The sequence below is a fragment of the Vipera ursinii genome, assembly GCF_947247035.1.
Source record: "Vipera ursinii genome assembly, chromosome: 1".
NCBI lineage: Eukaryota > Metazoa > Chordata > Lepidosauria > Squamata > Viperidae > Vipera > Vipera ursinii.
In genome coordinates this window covers 138,784,962-138,801,676 of record NC_139512.1, presented here as the reverse complement: position 1 = coordinate 138,801,676, position 16,715 = coordinate 138,784,962, and the positions used below count along the sequence as shown (strand labels likewise).

The 16,715-nt window shown below is 38.2% G+C and overlaps 1 protein-coding gene across 1 annotated transcript in view; it reads left to right on the top strand.

The window, feature by feature from the left end:
- Window positions 1–16,715, top strand: part of LRP1B (LDL receptor related protein 1B) — a gene marked incomplete at both ends in the record, with an annotated part of 936,568 nt that overhangs the window by 862,083 nt on the left and 57,770 nt on the right. Inside the window, 4 exon segments of the mRNA XM_083348746.1 lie at window positions 291–397; window positions 2,258–2,387; window positions 8,693–8,799; window positions 9,719–9,851. Coding sequence (XP_083204872.1) covers window positions 291–397; window positions 2,258–2,387; window positions 8,693–8,799; window positions 9,719–9,851 — 477 coding nt within the window.

Below are 16,715 nucleotides of genomic sequence, written 5' to 3'. Positions count from 1 at the left end.
AAAGGATGTCAGTTTTGAAAACTCAGTGTGATTTCCGAGTTGGGAACATTAAGCAGCAAATATCAGTTGTAGAGGAACCAGAGTGGAAGCAGAGTATTTATTCTTATATTGGATTTATATCCCACTGTTCTATCAGAAGTTCAAGGCAGCATGCATAGCACCTCAGCTTCCTATTTCTCCGTTCATCATTTATATTTCAGTAACAAGCAGGTAGTATGTTCCTGTTTAAGAACTGAGAGAAAGAAGGAGTTGAAAGGATTAGACTTTAGAGAATTTCTTTCTTTTTTCAGAACCACAGACATGCACTCAGAAGGATTTTCACTGCTCAAATGGAGACTGCATGTCTGCAAGATTCTGGTGTGATGGTGATTATGACTGTGCAGATGGTTCAGATGAGGTAAAGTAGTATTTGGTTGTAGATTTCCAAGTCATCTGTTTTGTTTCTTACTGGAGGTACATCATGAGGAATCAGGTAGTCATAACAGTGCAAGAAATCAAGAGGGAAGACTATAGGTCACTTGGAAGATATCATCTGCAAGGTATAAAAGATTACAGTATGCATTACTTTGGGTAGTTTACTTAGAAAAACCACAAAAACATTTTTTTTAAATTTAAAAATCAGTGAGTTGGCAATTAATTGGGAAGGATGATCCCTGAATAAAAGTAATTCTTATTGTTTGGAGCAGAGACAATAATGGCCAATAGATAGTAAAACAAAATCTGTCACGCATACTGACGTCCCATCTGTACAATACCCATGGAGAAAAGGTTGCCCTGATGACATGCTCCATCATGATACCTGGATAATGCCTGAGTAATGTGAATGGCCTTGTGGCAGCAAGTGAAGAGGCTGCATTTTGATTTCTAGATGCTTGGAGGAGGAAAAGACTGCATTTTAACAGGCAAAAATGAATAACTGAGAGAAAAGAAAACTGGGAAATATTCTTCACCTTCTTAATACTCTGTCCAAACACAAAGATAGGTGGTTTTATTTCCAGATAAATGAATATGAGGAATATGATGAAAGGAGAGATTATCTGTATTTCAGTATGGTACTTCCTAATAAGGGTATTGGGGAGGAGAAAATCTGGAGTGAGATGGGTAAATGACAGAGGACAAAGAGAAAAAGTAAAGAAGACAAATATAAATAACAATGGTGGATTGGGCTCAAAAATAAACTATAATTCTTTACATCAGCACAACAGTCTTTACTTTTCAAAAGAAATCATAACATCTATTTAGGCAATACTATCTTTAATTAAAAGGTTTTTTTTAACTAATTGGTCCAGTGAGAAAGTGATGGGCTATAATGGTCCTTAAGACACTTCATTGCCAAGAAATAAAACCAGAATGAGAAGAGATAATTTCATATTATAAATACTGTCATCATTCTGGGACTGTGGCAGCAAGACTTTACAGAATACTTTTTAGCCTAAAATTGTTTTAAAAATGTAGGCAATTTTTTATTATTATTTTGTTTATCAAATTTCTATACTACCCATCTCACCTAAATGACCCTGGGTAGTTTACAATGAAATACATATTTATTTCTGATCAAATAAGCTTGCTGTTGCCCAAAAATTCTTTCTAAGCCCAATTGCTGGAAAATGTGAGCAGTTCCAGAACTTGCCCCATGAACATTATGTTTCAATGACTAATACACAGAGATAGCTAAATCTGTCAAAAACGCATTTTTTTAAAAAAGAATCTGTTGATTTATGGATATATAATGGTTCAGAATTACTGGTAAAGACATGTGAACTGGACACAAACAAGAAATAGACAGACCCACCTCCTACACTGGCTGCTCTGGAAAAGTAGGAGATCTGTTGTGATGAATTAGTAAATGTTATAGGGAAAATGCTAACAGATATGATTCAATTGAGATTAATATGTCCTTCATCTAAAGAAACAACAAGTTTAAGATTTAACCCTATAAGCATTGAGGGTAAATGTATTTCCACTACTCAAAATGTTACATGTGATACAATAGCTTATACTGCTATCCTTGCTCACTGCTTTGAGGAAAGGTAGAATATATTAAAAAAAAACACAAGAGCAAAATAAATGTAATTATGTCAGTCTTTTTTAAAAGATAGTTATTTTTGTAACTGTTAAAACTATTGACACTTGTGAGACTTCTTATTGCAGTTGTAAAATCAAAGAATTCTCCAATAACTTTAAGGCCAGCTTTTACTTGCAAATACATTTGATTGCTATTATATTAATTAAATTAGTTGCACTGTTTTTATATCAGAGATATTGTGACTCTGACTGCTTAAAAGACCAGTTTCAGTGCTCCAATGGTCATTGCATAGCAGCAAAATGGAAATGTGATGGATATGATGACTGCATATTGGGAGAGGATGAGAAGAATTGTGAATCAGGTAATCATATACCCATTATTAATTATCTGAAAACTTATGCCATTATATGAAAAATAATATTACATTTCTTTCTGAATGTATGCCCAAAATTAAATGACCATAAATTGGAATCCCATCCGTCATCCTCAGGCTGGTGGCTTCAGCTTCCTTCTTCTGGGAGAAGCATGTGGTAGTGGCTGTTTGTTCCTCTTTTTTAAACTGCCAGAGGGGGTGTGTTCTGTGGGTGGAGGTGTGCTCTGATTGGGTGGGGGATTAGGTGTGTTCTGATTGGGTGGGAGTGTGTTTTGAATGGGGTGTGTGTTCTGATTGGGTGGGGGGGTGTTTTGAGTGGATGGGCTGGTCTCAGCTGCCAGCCTTAGACCTGAGCTGGTGAGTTGTGCTGCTTTTGTTCAGCTTCGTGTTTGTGGTGGTGCCATGTTTTTGTAGTGGGTGTCAGTTTGCTTATTGTGTGGTTTGGAGGGGTTTAAAGTGGCTGATGTTGCAACTGTAGTTAGGTTTCTGTTTTGTGGTTGTGCGTCGTTATCATTGTGAGTTCAGATTTCCTTTTTGAATGGTTGTGTGGTGGTGATGTCATGTGATGTTATCATGAGTTTGGGTCTGGTATCATTCTTGGTGGTTGGGACTCGTCTGTCAATCAAGGCGGGTTTCCAAATGGCTGGTAGGCGAGAGGTATCATCTCGTTTGTTCATGCTGTGGGGGCGTTTTTCTATCTCAATGGCTTCTCTGATTATTCTGTTGTTAAAATGTTCAATTTTGGCGATAGTTTTGGTTTTTTTAAAATCAATTTCATGTCCCGTGGCTTCAAAGTGTTGGAACAGGGATGAAGTTTGTTCTCCCTTTCTGAGTGAGTTTTTGTGCTCTTCAATGCATGCACTTATTCTTCTGTTGGTTTGTCCGATGTATGTGGTGGGGCAGGTGGTTCATGGGATTTCGTATACTCCTTGGTTTTCTAACCCAGTTATGTCTTTAGGGTTTCTTAGGATGGTGGATATTTTTCTGTCTGTGTAGAATGCTGTTTTGATGTTGTGTTTTTGGAGGATCTTGCTGATTCTGTCTGTGGTCCCTTTTAATTATGGGAGGAGGGCTTTGCCATTTTCTTGTTCTCTGTCTTGGGTTTTTGTGGGTGTCTCTCTTCGGATTAAGTTGGTAATCGTGTTTCTTTGGAATTCATTGGATGTTAGTACATTAGTGAGAGTGTGTAGTTCGGTTTTTAGGTGTTGTTCGTCAGCTAGGTGTTTTGTTCTGGAGATGAGTGTCTTGGCTACAGAGTTGATCTGTGCTGGGTGGTGGTGTGAGAGTGCGTTCAGATAGCGGTTTGTGTGTGTTTTTTTATGGTAGATAGTGTGTCCTAGGGAGCCGTTGGATTTCTTGTAGACTAAGACATCAAGGAAGGGAAGTTGATTGTTAGCTTCTGTTTCCATGGTGAATTATATTTTGGGGTGTAGGCTATTGAGGTGTGTGAGGAAGTCATCCAGTTTTTCTTTGCCGTGTGGCCAGATTACGAAGGTGTCATCTACGTATCTGAGCCAGAGTTTGGGTTTGTGGTTGGATTTTTCTAGAGCGAGGGTTTCAAAGTGTTCCATGTAGAGGTTTGCGATGACAGGTGAAAGGGGTGATCCCATGGGTGCTCCTTCCATTTGTTTGTATCTTTGTCCATTGTAGATGAAGTATGTGTTAGATAGGCAGTGGTTGGTCAGATCTAGGATGTGTTTTGGGGGGTTGTATTTATTTAGGATAGCTGTCAAGGCTTCTTTGATTGGCACTTGGGTGAAGAGGGATACGACATCGAAGCTCACAAGTAGGTCACAGGACTGTAAGTTTAGTTTACTTATGATCTCTATGAATTGGAATGAGTTTTGTACGTGTGAGGTGATGGAATTTGCGTAGGGCTGTAGTTGTTTGGCAAGAAATTTGGCTAGATTTTGTAGAGGTGAGCTTATGGAGCTGACTATGGGTCTGAGTGGGGTTCCTTCTTTGTGTATCTTGGGCAGACCATAGAGCTTAGGACATCTGGATGATTTTTCTCTGGGAATGATTGTTTGCTGGATCTCTTTACTGATGGGGGTGGCTTTTATTTTGGATTTTGTGGTTTTTTCCAGGTAGGTGGTGGGATCTGTCTTGAGGAGTTTGTATGTGGAGTCTCGGAGTAGGTTGGATAATTTGGTATGGTAGTCAGATGAGTTCATTACCACCGTGGCGTTGCCTTTGTCTGCTGGCAGAATGATTATGCTGGTGTCTTTTTTTAGGTTAAGTAGTGCTGTCTGTTCCTCTTTGGGTAAGTTGCTTTTGGGTGGTTTGCTGGTGCAGAGGATGTTGGTAACTTCGAGTCTGATTTTGTTGGCGTCGTCAGGGTTAATTTTGGTCAGGCTGGATTCAACTCTGCATATAATGGTTTCCGTGGGAATGTGTTTGGGAGCGACTGCAAAATTAAATCCTTTAGACAGGACGTTGGTTTCAGCTTTGGTGAAGAGAGATTTGAAATTTATAAGTGATTGTATGGTGGTTTTTCAAACTAAAGAACAAAGAGATAAAATTTTGGACCTTCACTATCAAAAGAATTTGAAAGTCCAAGAGCAACAGGTGGTCCTTTTTAAGGTTATCCCAAAATTCTTCTTGGATTTAAGAAGCAATTATACAGATTTGTTTAGTGCCCTAAGAAAGAAAGGGATCTACTTCCGTTGGGAATTCCCTGAAGGATTATATTTTAAATACCAACAGAAGAAGATTCGAATTCGAACATTGGGAGAGAAGGAAAGATTTCTGGAGAAGATCGTAAAAGATCTTGAATCGGAAGCAGGAGCAAGACCTGGCGCACAACTGGAATTACCACCTCTTTTTGATGTAGGGCCTCTAGGAGCTGGGGCAGCAGCTAAGCCAAGAGCAGTACAGTAAAACAATATGGCACTAAGAATTTTATTATGGAATGTGAATGGTTTAAATTCAAAACCTAAAAGAAATCAAATCCATCACGTGTTGCAAAAACAGAATTTGGATGTGATATGCCTACAAGAAACACATGTGATGAGAACTCATACAAAAATTTTGCAAAATAAAAGATTAGGTCAAGAATTTATTTCGGCAGATAAAGTTAAGAAATGAGGAGTAGTGATTTATGTTAAAGAGAAATTTGAAGCAAAATTATTGTTTAAAGATGAGGAGGGAAGATATGTTGCAGTTGAAGTAACAGCACAAAGCGATAAGTTGTTGATGCTTGGAATTTACGCACCAAATGAAGGTAAGGCTGAATTTTACAAGAAGATACACGATGTACTTTTGGATTATATGGATTATAAGATAATCTTGATGGGAGACTTGAATGGAGTAGTCTCCACATTGATGGATAGAACACAAAGACAGAAGATTTCTAATGACGGAAGACTACCAAAGACTTTCTTTGAAATGATGGACAATTTTGATATGATTGATACTTGGAGATTGAAAAATCCATTGGAGAAAGACTTTACCTTTTTCTCTGATGCAAATAAATCATGTTCCCGCCTCGATTATATATGGACAACAAGAGATTTGGCCCCGAGAATAAACAAATCAGAGATTTGCCCAAAGACTTCTTCTGACTATAATGCTGTGCTGCTGGAATTAAAACTGTTTCTACAGGGTTTGCTTAGATGGAGAATGAATGATGCCTTGCTGAGAAGTGAACAGATCGTTGAGAAGGCACAAAAGACCATAAGAGACTATTTTGAGATAAATTTAAATACAGAGATTGAAAAAAGGGTCATTTGGGATGCAAGTAAGGCGGTTATGAGGGTTTTTTTGATTCAACAGAATGTAATAAGGAAGAAGGACCAAAATGAAAAGAAAGATAACATCATGAACCAATTGAAAGAGAAAGAGAAAAAATTGAGGAGCAATCCAAAGAACCAACAGGTTCAAAAAGAAATAAAGGCCTTTCAATCACAATTCTCTCAGATAATTAATCAAGAAATTGAATGGAAAATAAAAATGATGAAGCAAAGGTCTTTTGAATCAGCAAATAAATGTGGCAAGTTACTAGCTTGGCAGTTGAAAAAGAGACAAAAACAAATTACAATAACTATGATAATGCAAGAGGAAAAGACTATTGAGAACCGTGCAGAAATTAGGAAATGTTTTCAGAAATATTATAAGCAGCTATACAAGAAAGAAAAAGAGGACTTAATTAAAACAGAACAGTTTTTGGACAAATATGGATGGCAGAAAATTTCTGAAGAGAAAAGGACCCTACTCAATTACCGGATTACAAGACAAGAATTGGAGGCAGCAATTAATCAAATGCAAATTGGCAAGGTACCAGGACCTGACGGATTGACAGTAAAATACTATAAGACATTGAAAGACTGGCTTATTCAGCCACTGATGGAAGTATGCAATGAATTACTAGAGGGGGTCAAGGCACCCGAGACCTGGAGAAAAGCATTTATTACGATGATACCTAAACCAGATACAGTCATTTTTTTCCTTTTTTGAAGATGGGAACTACATCAGCTCTTTATCAGGCCACTGGTAGTTCCCCAGTGCTCCAAAATCTTTGAAAAATATAGTTCACTGGTTCTGAGATCACATTTGCCACTTTCTTCAGACCCTAGGTGTGTAATCCATCTGGCCCTGGTGATCTGAACTCAACTAGGGTGGACAGGAACTTGCTTACTGTTTTCTTGCCTATCTTAACTTGTGTTTCTATTCTGTTTTTTACGGTACTGTTTTTGATAGGCTGGACTGTTTTATCCCTTTGTGTAAAGACAGTTGCAAAAAACTAGTTGAGTAGTTCTGCTTCTCCCTGTTGCTTGTCACTTTCTCCCACTAATGGATCAATCATTTCCTTAACTTTTTTCTTGTTTTTTATGTGCTGAAAGAAGCTTTTTTTTGTTATTTTTGACTTTTGAGAGCTGTTATTTTTCTTCTTCATTAGTATTGTGGTAGACTGGCCTTTTATAATCTCACTTTCCAAAATTTCCCAAGCTTCTTGAGTTGTTTTCTCCTTGAGGATTCTCATCCATGGAATCCTTCCCAAGCTCTCTCTAAATTTATTGAAATTAGCTCTCTTAAATTCCAAGACTTTAGCTTAACTATGTTCTATTGCTTGTGCTTGCATTCCAATATTGCATGACACCCCCCCCAAGGTTCCTGTGGCTTCAATACCATCCATTATTTCATCTCTGTTAGTAAGAATTAAGTCCAATATGGCTGATCCCCTAGTTCCCTTCTCTACTTTTTGGGAGATAAAGTTTGTCTCTCAGATGATGTCAGGGTAATTAAAGTGTCCTATTACTATTGTGATGTGCTTCCTACATACCTTAGTTAACTGACTAGCAAAAAATTCATCTATTTCTTCTGTTTGGTTGGTTGGCCTATAGTATATACCTATGGCAATGTCATTTTTTCCCTTTTTATATTGACCCAAATGCATTCAGTTCTTAGAAACTGTTTTTGAATAAAACACAGCCTTAATATGGAAACATATCATAATACACTTTCACATAGAATTCTACCATTGGCTTTTGGGAATCAAAATAGATTTGATACAGTGTATTTTACCTTCAGTATTTTGGTACCTTAACATTAATACTTGAGTGTATTTTTAAAATGTAGAGTCTTTGAATGCGAACTGACCGCATTTTTTTAAAAAAAATGTTGCTGAGAAATTTTAAAAACACTAGCAATTTATATGATAATTCTGATTGATTTGATAGTATCCTTCCCTAAGCTGATAATTTTCTGAAACATTGGGCCACCTTTCCATCAGTAAGGTTGTGCAATGTTCAAGCCAACCTGGAATTGAATAATTATTGTTATTCAATTATTCAAATAATTATTATTCAATAATAATGCAAGGTAACAGTTTGAAGAAAGATGTTGTAATAATGTGTTGATTACAGATGAAAACAGTTCAGATATACTGTGTGAGCAGTATAGTTTGTTTTCCCTCAATATTCAAAGAATGAGATTTGCACTGTATGCAGTTTTGAAAGTGAAATAAATCTGTATAAAAATTATAGAAATTTGATCTCTTCTGAAATATTGATTTCTCTAGAGCCACTTATAAATGTATATAATGACAGAAATCATTCACAAACAGTATTTGTGACTGCATTTTACCATTCTGTTGTTCAAGTGAGTGGATGTATGAGGACAAAAATAAGAATATATACTGGTCCATATTCTTCACCATATTATGTACATCGAGGTCCATTATCTTCTAGGTTTTTTAAGATAAAAGTACACCCAAATATGGTGTCTGCAATGTATCTATTAATTTGAAATTATGTTATTTCATTTGCCTGTTTTCAATGTTATGTCTTAAACAGTATCCCCAACCTGCTCTTCAAGTGAATATGTCTGTGTCAATGGAGGCTGTATCTCAGCATCTTTTAGATGCAATGGAGAATATGATTGTCCTGATGGTTCCGATGAAGTAAGACATTAAATATCTTAATCTGATCCAAAGTTTTCATCTACAAGTTTAGAAACTTGAATTTAAAATAACAATACTGTGGAATAGCTTTTTGACTCAGTAATTTATCCTAAAAACATAGGTCCAATAGTTAGTAAAATTCTGTATTTTAATAATAGCATTAATGTTTTTATTGATAAAAGGAACAATTGTGTTCTTCTGATGATAGTCTCCAATTCTAAAATACTGTTCATTAAAGATATATTTGGCTAATTATTTTTAAAGGCATTTAAATCCTTTTTTACAATAAAAAAATAGCTCTGGGTTGCACATGTAATTTTTTTTATTATAAGTGTATATAAATCCTTTCTTATTTTTATCTTTATTTTTTTTAAAAAAAATGTTTATACTGAAATAGTTTCATTTTGCCTATTGTTGCTTCCCAGTTACATGATTTTGTTTCCCCAAAATAATGCATTAATAAATAAAGGACAGTTTATAGAACAGTGTGGCTGATTGTTTTGTGTGTAAGAATCAGTGGGCATTATCTATTGGTGTCTTGCAAAAAAATAATTGGACCACTATATAAACTAGGAATTAATATGTTATTTGATCTCCCTATTCTGATTAATCCCCTAGATTTTCCTTCAAGATACCCTAATCTTCAAAATGTATTTATTGAGAGTATATGGAGATGTGGGCGAGAGGGAAAAGTATAAGGAATCTTTGTTGCCAAGGAGCTTTTGAATATTAATTATTATTTACAGATGAAAATTGTGAATGTAACACTTTATATTCTGTGATGACATACTCTTGTCAATAAAAAATACCAATGATTAAATTATTAAACTGGTTTTGTTAAATTCTAGTTGTTCCGATTATACTTCTGCTACCTTGATTTGCAATAATCACTGCCACATATGAATCTATGTTTATACAGATGCACTGTGTTACCGAATGTAAAGAAGACCAATTTCAATGTAAAAATAAAGCGTACTGTATACCTATCAGATGGCTTTGTGATGGAATTCAAGATTGTGTGGATAACAGTGATGAACTAAATTGTGACAGAGGTGAGAATTTTCCCCCATCTTTTCCTGGCTATTTTTATAGTTATTTGCTGAAAGTATATCCCATCTTTTGTTTAACCCAGGTTAGACAAAAATGAATTCCCATCATTTTTTCTCCTACAACTCTGTGAAAAAGTAATTGGGCAAAGCCACCCAACAACATTTTCTATAGCTGTTAGTACAGCTTGTTTTTTTTGTCAAGATACAACATATAGGCATGTTCTTTATACAGATCAGCCATTCTACTGAGTTAAATAGAGCATTCTTTGCATTTCTCAAGATATTTTTTAAAGCATTTTAATCTGCACATGTATTATTTTCTGCTCTAGCAAGGAAATTATAAAACCACTTCATATAAGTCAGGTTAATGCTGTTCTCCTGTCTATGTAGTGTGGAAATTTTGCACTCATCCATAATAAATTTATTATCTCACTGACACCATCAAATTTTTATAATATTTTATGACATTTTATAGTTTAAAATACACTATTATAATTGATGGTTTATATATGGATATATACATGCATTCATATTCATATATACACTCCCAAAATATATGTATACAGTGTTCTTTTTAATTATAACAATAATCCTTATATAAAAATATAATTCACAAATGATGTTTATAACTAAATAATGATATACTTGATTTTTAAAATTCTTTTGTATTTGTAATAATAAAAGTATGTTAAAACATTTATATAATAGTAAATGTAGACTTATGTCCATAAATTTGTCTTACTTTTTATTCAACATTCTTTCCTCTTTAGTATTAATATTTCCCTGTAATAACAACATTGATTAAAAACAAGCACATTACAGGTAGTCCTTGATTTACAACCATTTGTTTAGAGACTGTTCAAAGTTACAATCTGAAAAAAGTGACTTATGATCGTTTTTCACACTTACGATCCCCCCAGTCATGTGACCAAATTTTGGATGCTTGACAATTGGTTCATAATTATGATGTTTGCAGCATCCTGGTATCATGTGATCAGCTTTTGCGACTTTCTGACAAGCAAAGTCAACAAGGAAGCCAGATTCACTTTACAAACATGTTATTAACTTGACAACAGCAGTGCTTCACTTAACAACTGTGGCAAATAAGGTCATAAAATGGGGCAAATTCACCCAACTGTCTCGCTTAGCAACATAAATTTTGGGCTCAATTGTGGTCATAAGTCGAGGATTACCTGTGTTCTAAGAAGCATTCGAGAAATCATACTGATCCATAAATGTTGGAAGAATACCATGAACAAACCAATATTACTGATGGCAGATGAGAAATCAGAAACACAAAGCAGAAATAGATGAAATGGCCTTTTGAATTTTCATTTTTACTATTGCAGTGGTTTTAGTGTCTAATGGTGGGAATATCAGTATTATTCTTACTTTTCTATATGGAAAGAGGTACTAATAGACACTAGTAGTAGAGATTTATTTCTCCTCTTGAAGTTTAAACTAGTTAAGATGGCACTTTGCAGCTGGCCCCAGAATTTATTGTACCATCTTCAGAGCTATTCTCAGTGATTATCAGATAGTGGCTACTTTTCTTGCAATGGGAAGTTTATACAGAGTTTGTCAGGTGCCTTTTTACATATACTGAGAATTCTATATATACAGGGAATTCTACTTATGTAAGCCGTGCAGTAAGTAGCAGGAACAACAGCATTTTCAGTGACTTCCAACATTGTATAATATATTTCTGGTACCACATTGTGATTCTCCTTTTTTTTCCCAGCAGCAAAATACTTTGACACAGATTTTAAAGGATATAGGAAACTTCAGGAAGAAAGAAATATCATTAACTCCCCTTTCCATTGTGGGATGCTTCCTTCTTCTATATAAGTTCAAAGTGAATCTGACCTACTGAAAAAAGCAATAAAAAATATTCACAACAAGCTGCAAATAACTATTCACAATTCAACTTCAAAATAGTAATAATAATATAGCTATCAGGGATTACTACCAGCATGTTAGTAATACTTGATGCTCTTTATTTTAATTCTTGTAATGTTTGCAATTGTTAATAAAAACAATTGATCATCTACCTTAATTCCATTCACTGCAGAGTCTTGTTGAGATAGGTGGGAGAGAGAGAGAGAGAGAGAGAGAGAGAGAGAGAGAGAGAGAGAGAGAGAGAGAGAGAGAGAGAGAATCAAAATCAATGGTGGGATTCAGCCGGTTTGCACCAGTTTGGCAGAACCGGTAGCTACGTTTTGGCTGCCCTGGCCCAGAACAGACTTCTGGAAGCAGCAGCCATACAGAGGACCGGTTGTCCACATATTTGAATCTCACCACTGATCAAAATCTAATCAAAATCTAAATACTGGGATGCCTGGCTAAAGAACCAAGTTTTCAACAACTTCCTAAACAGTAATAATGAGTTTGGTCATTTTCTGGAGCAGCTAATTTGATGCCTGAGTCCCTCTTGCTCCATCCATCTCTTTTGAATCCACTTCAGGTTTTCAAATTAGTATGCAAGAAGGTGTTTCATTACAGTGTTAATCGAAGACCAGGTTTCTTAGTTATATACATTAAAGGTGACATTTTGTTACCCTTCTGCATTTGGTCATTAAAGTACAGATGAAAGAATACATCCTATTTTATCTAGCACAGGTTAGTTTCACTGCATGTGAGCTGTTTGTCATCTATTCCTAATGTGAAAGACATTATGAATGGTTTATTTGAATTTTTTTCTGAAATATAAATGCTGCATGTTATGTCGCGAGTTCTTGGCGTAGGACAGAAGACAAAGCAAGTTAGTTCAGGAAAACTCATGGTTTATTGCTTGCAGAATCTGAACTGAGAATTGGGCTGCAACTAGCAGCAATTTATAACCTAGCCCCTAGGTGGCAGCCAATAGGTTTAAAGCAACCATTGCCACCTAGGGACAGCCAATAGCAGCACTGGAGACCTGGAGTCTGGGTTGCTGGAGAGCCGTTAGCTGCTCCAGCTAACCACGTGGTATTACAATTGAGCCCAATACATAACACCCCTCCCCTCTTAGATCGGACAACATCATAGCAATAGTTGGCCTTAATACAATTAACAAGACTAAACATCATAGCAACCTTAAATAAAAACAATACAAGTTACCAGGGTTAACATTATAGCATCTGAATGAATAAGCTTTCATTGATAGCACACTAGACAGTTAAACATCATAGCATCTGAATGAATAGGCTCTCATTGACAGTACACTAGACAGTTAACATCATAGCTCCAGTATTTTCAGTACATTGATAAGTTACAGTACATACAACATTCTAGTTCTTTATTTTACAACGTAATCAGCAAGGTAAGAAGGAGGCTTGCGTGCCCTTGTGGAATGCCTCGGAGTTCCAGTCACTTGGTGGTTTACCAGCTTACCCAGTGGGCCAGGTAGACCATTGTCCTTTGATGCACCTGAGTCAAAGGAATTAGATGCTCTCTGGCTGGCCTCTCCAGGTTGGCCCATCCCAGAGTCAGACTGATCAGCAGAGTAGGCACAGCGGTTGTTGAAGTCTGGTTGGCTTGCTCCTTCAGGGGATCCATGTTGCATTTCTGGACTCCCCTCTTCTATGCTCAGTTCCTCATTGGTTATGAAGGAAGAGTCTTGAGAGTCCATGTATGGGCTGCAATTTTGAGGACCTTGGGAGGGACTTATGATGCAGTCCTTGCTTAGTGGCCATTCTGGGAACCATTTTCTGAGTTGATCAATGTGGTGTCTGACAACTCGTCCTCCCTCCAGCCCCACTTTGTAAGACGGGCCCAGATGATTTGGAAATTTTACCAGGAACCCACAGATTCCCATGTCCATAGTTTCTGGCCCAGACCCAATCGCCCATTTACAGCCCCGTAGGGGGTTTTGGTCAAAAGGCCTCTGCTGCCACTCTATCTGGATGCAACCTGTCTAGTTTAGTGATCAGTCGCCTCCCCCAACGTAGTTCTGCAGGACTTTTGCCTATAGCAGTGCAGGGCGTAGAATGCTGGCAGAGTAGAAAATCTGCCAATCTGTGATGCCAGTCATCTGTTACAATGTGCTTGAGTGATTCCTTCGTTGTCCTCACCATAGGTTCAGCTTGACCATTAGTGGATGGGTGAAAAGGGGCAGACGTTGCATGTCTGATAAGATTTGCTCTGAGAAAGGCCTGAAATTCAGCAGCAGTGAATTGGGCCCCATTGTCTGAAACTAAGACATCTGGCAACCCGTGTGTGGCAATGAGGTTTCTCAGCACCTGGATGGTACTAGCAGTAATCATGTTAGCTACTGGAATTACTTCCAGCCATTTGGAGTGGCTGTCCACCACTATGAGGAAGAGCTGTCCCTGAAAGGGCCCAGCGTAGTCTATGTGAATTCTAGACCAGGGAGTGTGCGTCTCCTCCCACCTGTGAACTGGAGCCTGTGGCATTTCAGGCCTAGATTGCTGGCATGTATAACAACCATGGACGTGTGCCTCAATGTCCTTGTCAAGGCCAGGCCACCAAAGGTAGCTTCTTGCTAAAGCTTTCATTCTGACAATGCCTGGATGGCCTTCATGTAATGACTGTAAAACCCTGTATCTCAGGGAAGAGGGAATTATGACTCCCCATAATATGCACCCCCTGTGGGCTGATAGCTCATGCCTTCTGACAAAGTAATTCTGAAACTCAGAACCTGGGCTTTTAACCAACCACCCTGTGTGTACCCATGAAAGCACTCTACTAAGTGTTCTATCTGTAGCTGTTTCTGCAGCAATGTCCCCAGCATGGAGAGGAAATTCAGGCAGGTCCTGTATGGACAGAATTCTGGCTGCAGGGGGCGGGTCTGGTTCAATTAGTGGCAGTGGAAGTCTGCTGAGGCCATCAGCATGGCCCATTTCTTTACCAGGTCTGTGAACCAATTTAAAAGTGTATGCAGATAAGAAAATAGACCATCTCAGCATTCTTGGGGAAAGTATGTGGGGGGTTGTTTGTTGTGAAAAGTCACAGTAGAGGTTTGTGGTCTGTAAAGACTGTGAAGTCCCTGCCATATAAATAGTCATGGAATGTTTTTATTCCAGCAACAATGGCTAGGGCCTCTTTGTCAATTTAAGCGTAGTTACACTCAGCAGAGGACAGTGTCCTAGAATAAAATGCTATAGGGACCTGTGTTCCATTCTTTTCTAAATGACTTAAAACTGCCCCCACCCTGTAAGGAGATGCATCACATGCTAAACAGACTGGTTTAGACTCTCTGAAATGAGTTACAGTGGATTTATCTGACAAAAATGCCTTTAAGTCCTGGAAGCTTTTTTCATGCATGCCGGTCCATTTCCATGGAGCTTTCTTATCTAAAAGCCTGTGAACAGGCTCTGCCAATGTGGCCTTGTTAGGCAGAAAGGCATGGTAGAAACTGAGAAGGCTCAGGAATGCTTGTAGCTCTCCTTTGGATTTAGGACTAGGAGCCATTTTAATAGCCTTCACTTTGGATTCAGCAGGGTGAATACCATTAGCATCAATTTGAAATCCCAGAAATTCTGTTGAAGGGACCCCAATACTACATTTGCTCTTTTTTAATTTGAGGCCTGCTTCGCGAAGCCTCTGCAGGACAGCCCTGAGCCTGCTGGCTAACACTTCTGTAGATTCCCCAGCAATAAGAACATCATCAAAATAAGGGCAGAGGCCCTGAATGCCTTTAAGTGTGCATTCCATGATCCCCTGAAAAATGCCTGGGGCAACACTGACTCCAAACTGTAAACGCTTTACTTTGAAAGCCCCCCTGTGAGTCACGATCGTCTGAGCCGCAGCTGTGGCCTCATCAACCGGCAATTGCTGATAGGCCTGTGCTAAATCTAATTTAGCAAAAATAGTACCCCCTTGCAAGGAAGCTAAAATGTGATTGACCACTGGGACAGGGCAAGCGTGTTGCTTAAGGGCCTTATTGATTGTACATTTATAGTCTGCACAAATGTGAATTTCCCCGTTGGCTTTAAGTGGGGTGACTATAGGAGTTTCCCACTCCCCACCATCAACTGGTTGTAAAATGCCCTGTTCTACAAGCTTGTCTATTTCTGAGTCAATTTTATGTTTGAGGGCAAAAGGGACCCTTCGTGGCTTAACCCTGATGGGAACTACGTTGGGGTCTAGCTTGAATGAGATAAGCGAGCCTGTGTATGTTCCTAGGGCTGAATCAAAAACATCTGCAAAGTCCTCGCAAACTGACGAAAGGTTTGCAGCTTGTGTCCAGTTGATACCAGTAATCAGAATGCCTAAGGCATCAAACCAATTGAGTCCAATGAGACTCGTTCTCTGGCCTGCTACTACTATGACAACCAGGTGCCCAAAAAACCCCTTAATTTTTACAGTCAAGGTGGCTTCTCCCTTTGAGCATTTTGAAAGTCAGTTAAGATTATATCTGAGGGCCTCAGCTTGGCCCATTTGTTACTGTGCCTGCACACAAAATTGAAGGTGTCCTGGGAAATAATGGAGACAGCAGAGCCAGAGTCCAACTCCATTTTACATGGGACTCCTTGTAGCTCTACCAGCAGTTTGAGTTTAGATTTGAAAGGGCGTCGGGCCCCAGTGCGGCACATGCTTCTACGGCTTCTGCAAAACCACACACTAAATGTACCCTGGGCCACAGTACCTCTCCTGGTCGGCTCTTCCGACTGGTATTTGGGTGGCTGGTCCCTCTGGTGAGCTCTGCAAACCACTGCGATGTGGCCTGTCTTGCTACAGGCCCTGCACATGGCTGACTGGAATCTGCAATCGGTGCAAAAATAGCTGTCGCCGCACCTTTTACTTCTAGGTAAGAAAACTGTCTTGTAAGTGTTCTCTTGCTGTTTGCTGTTGCGGTGTTGTCCATCGGTTTGCTTGTCAAGCTTGTTGACTTCAGGATCTTCTTCCTCCGAGGATTCCTCTAAG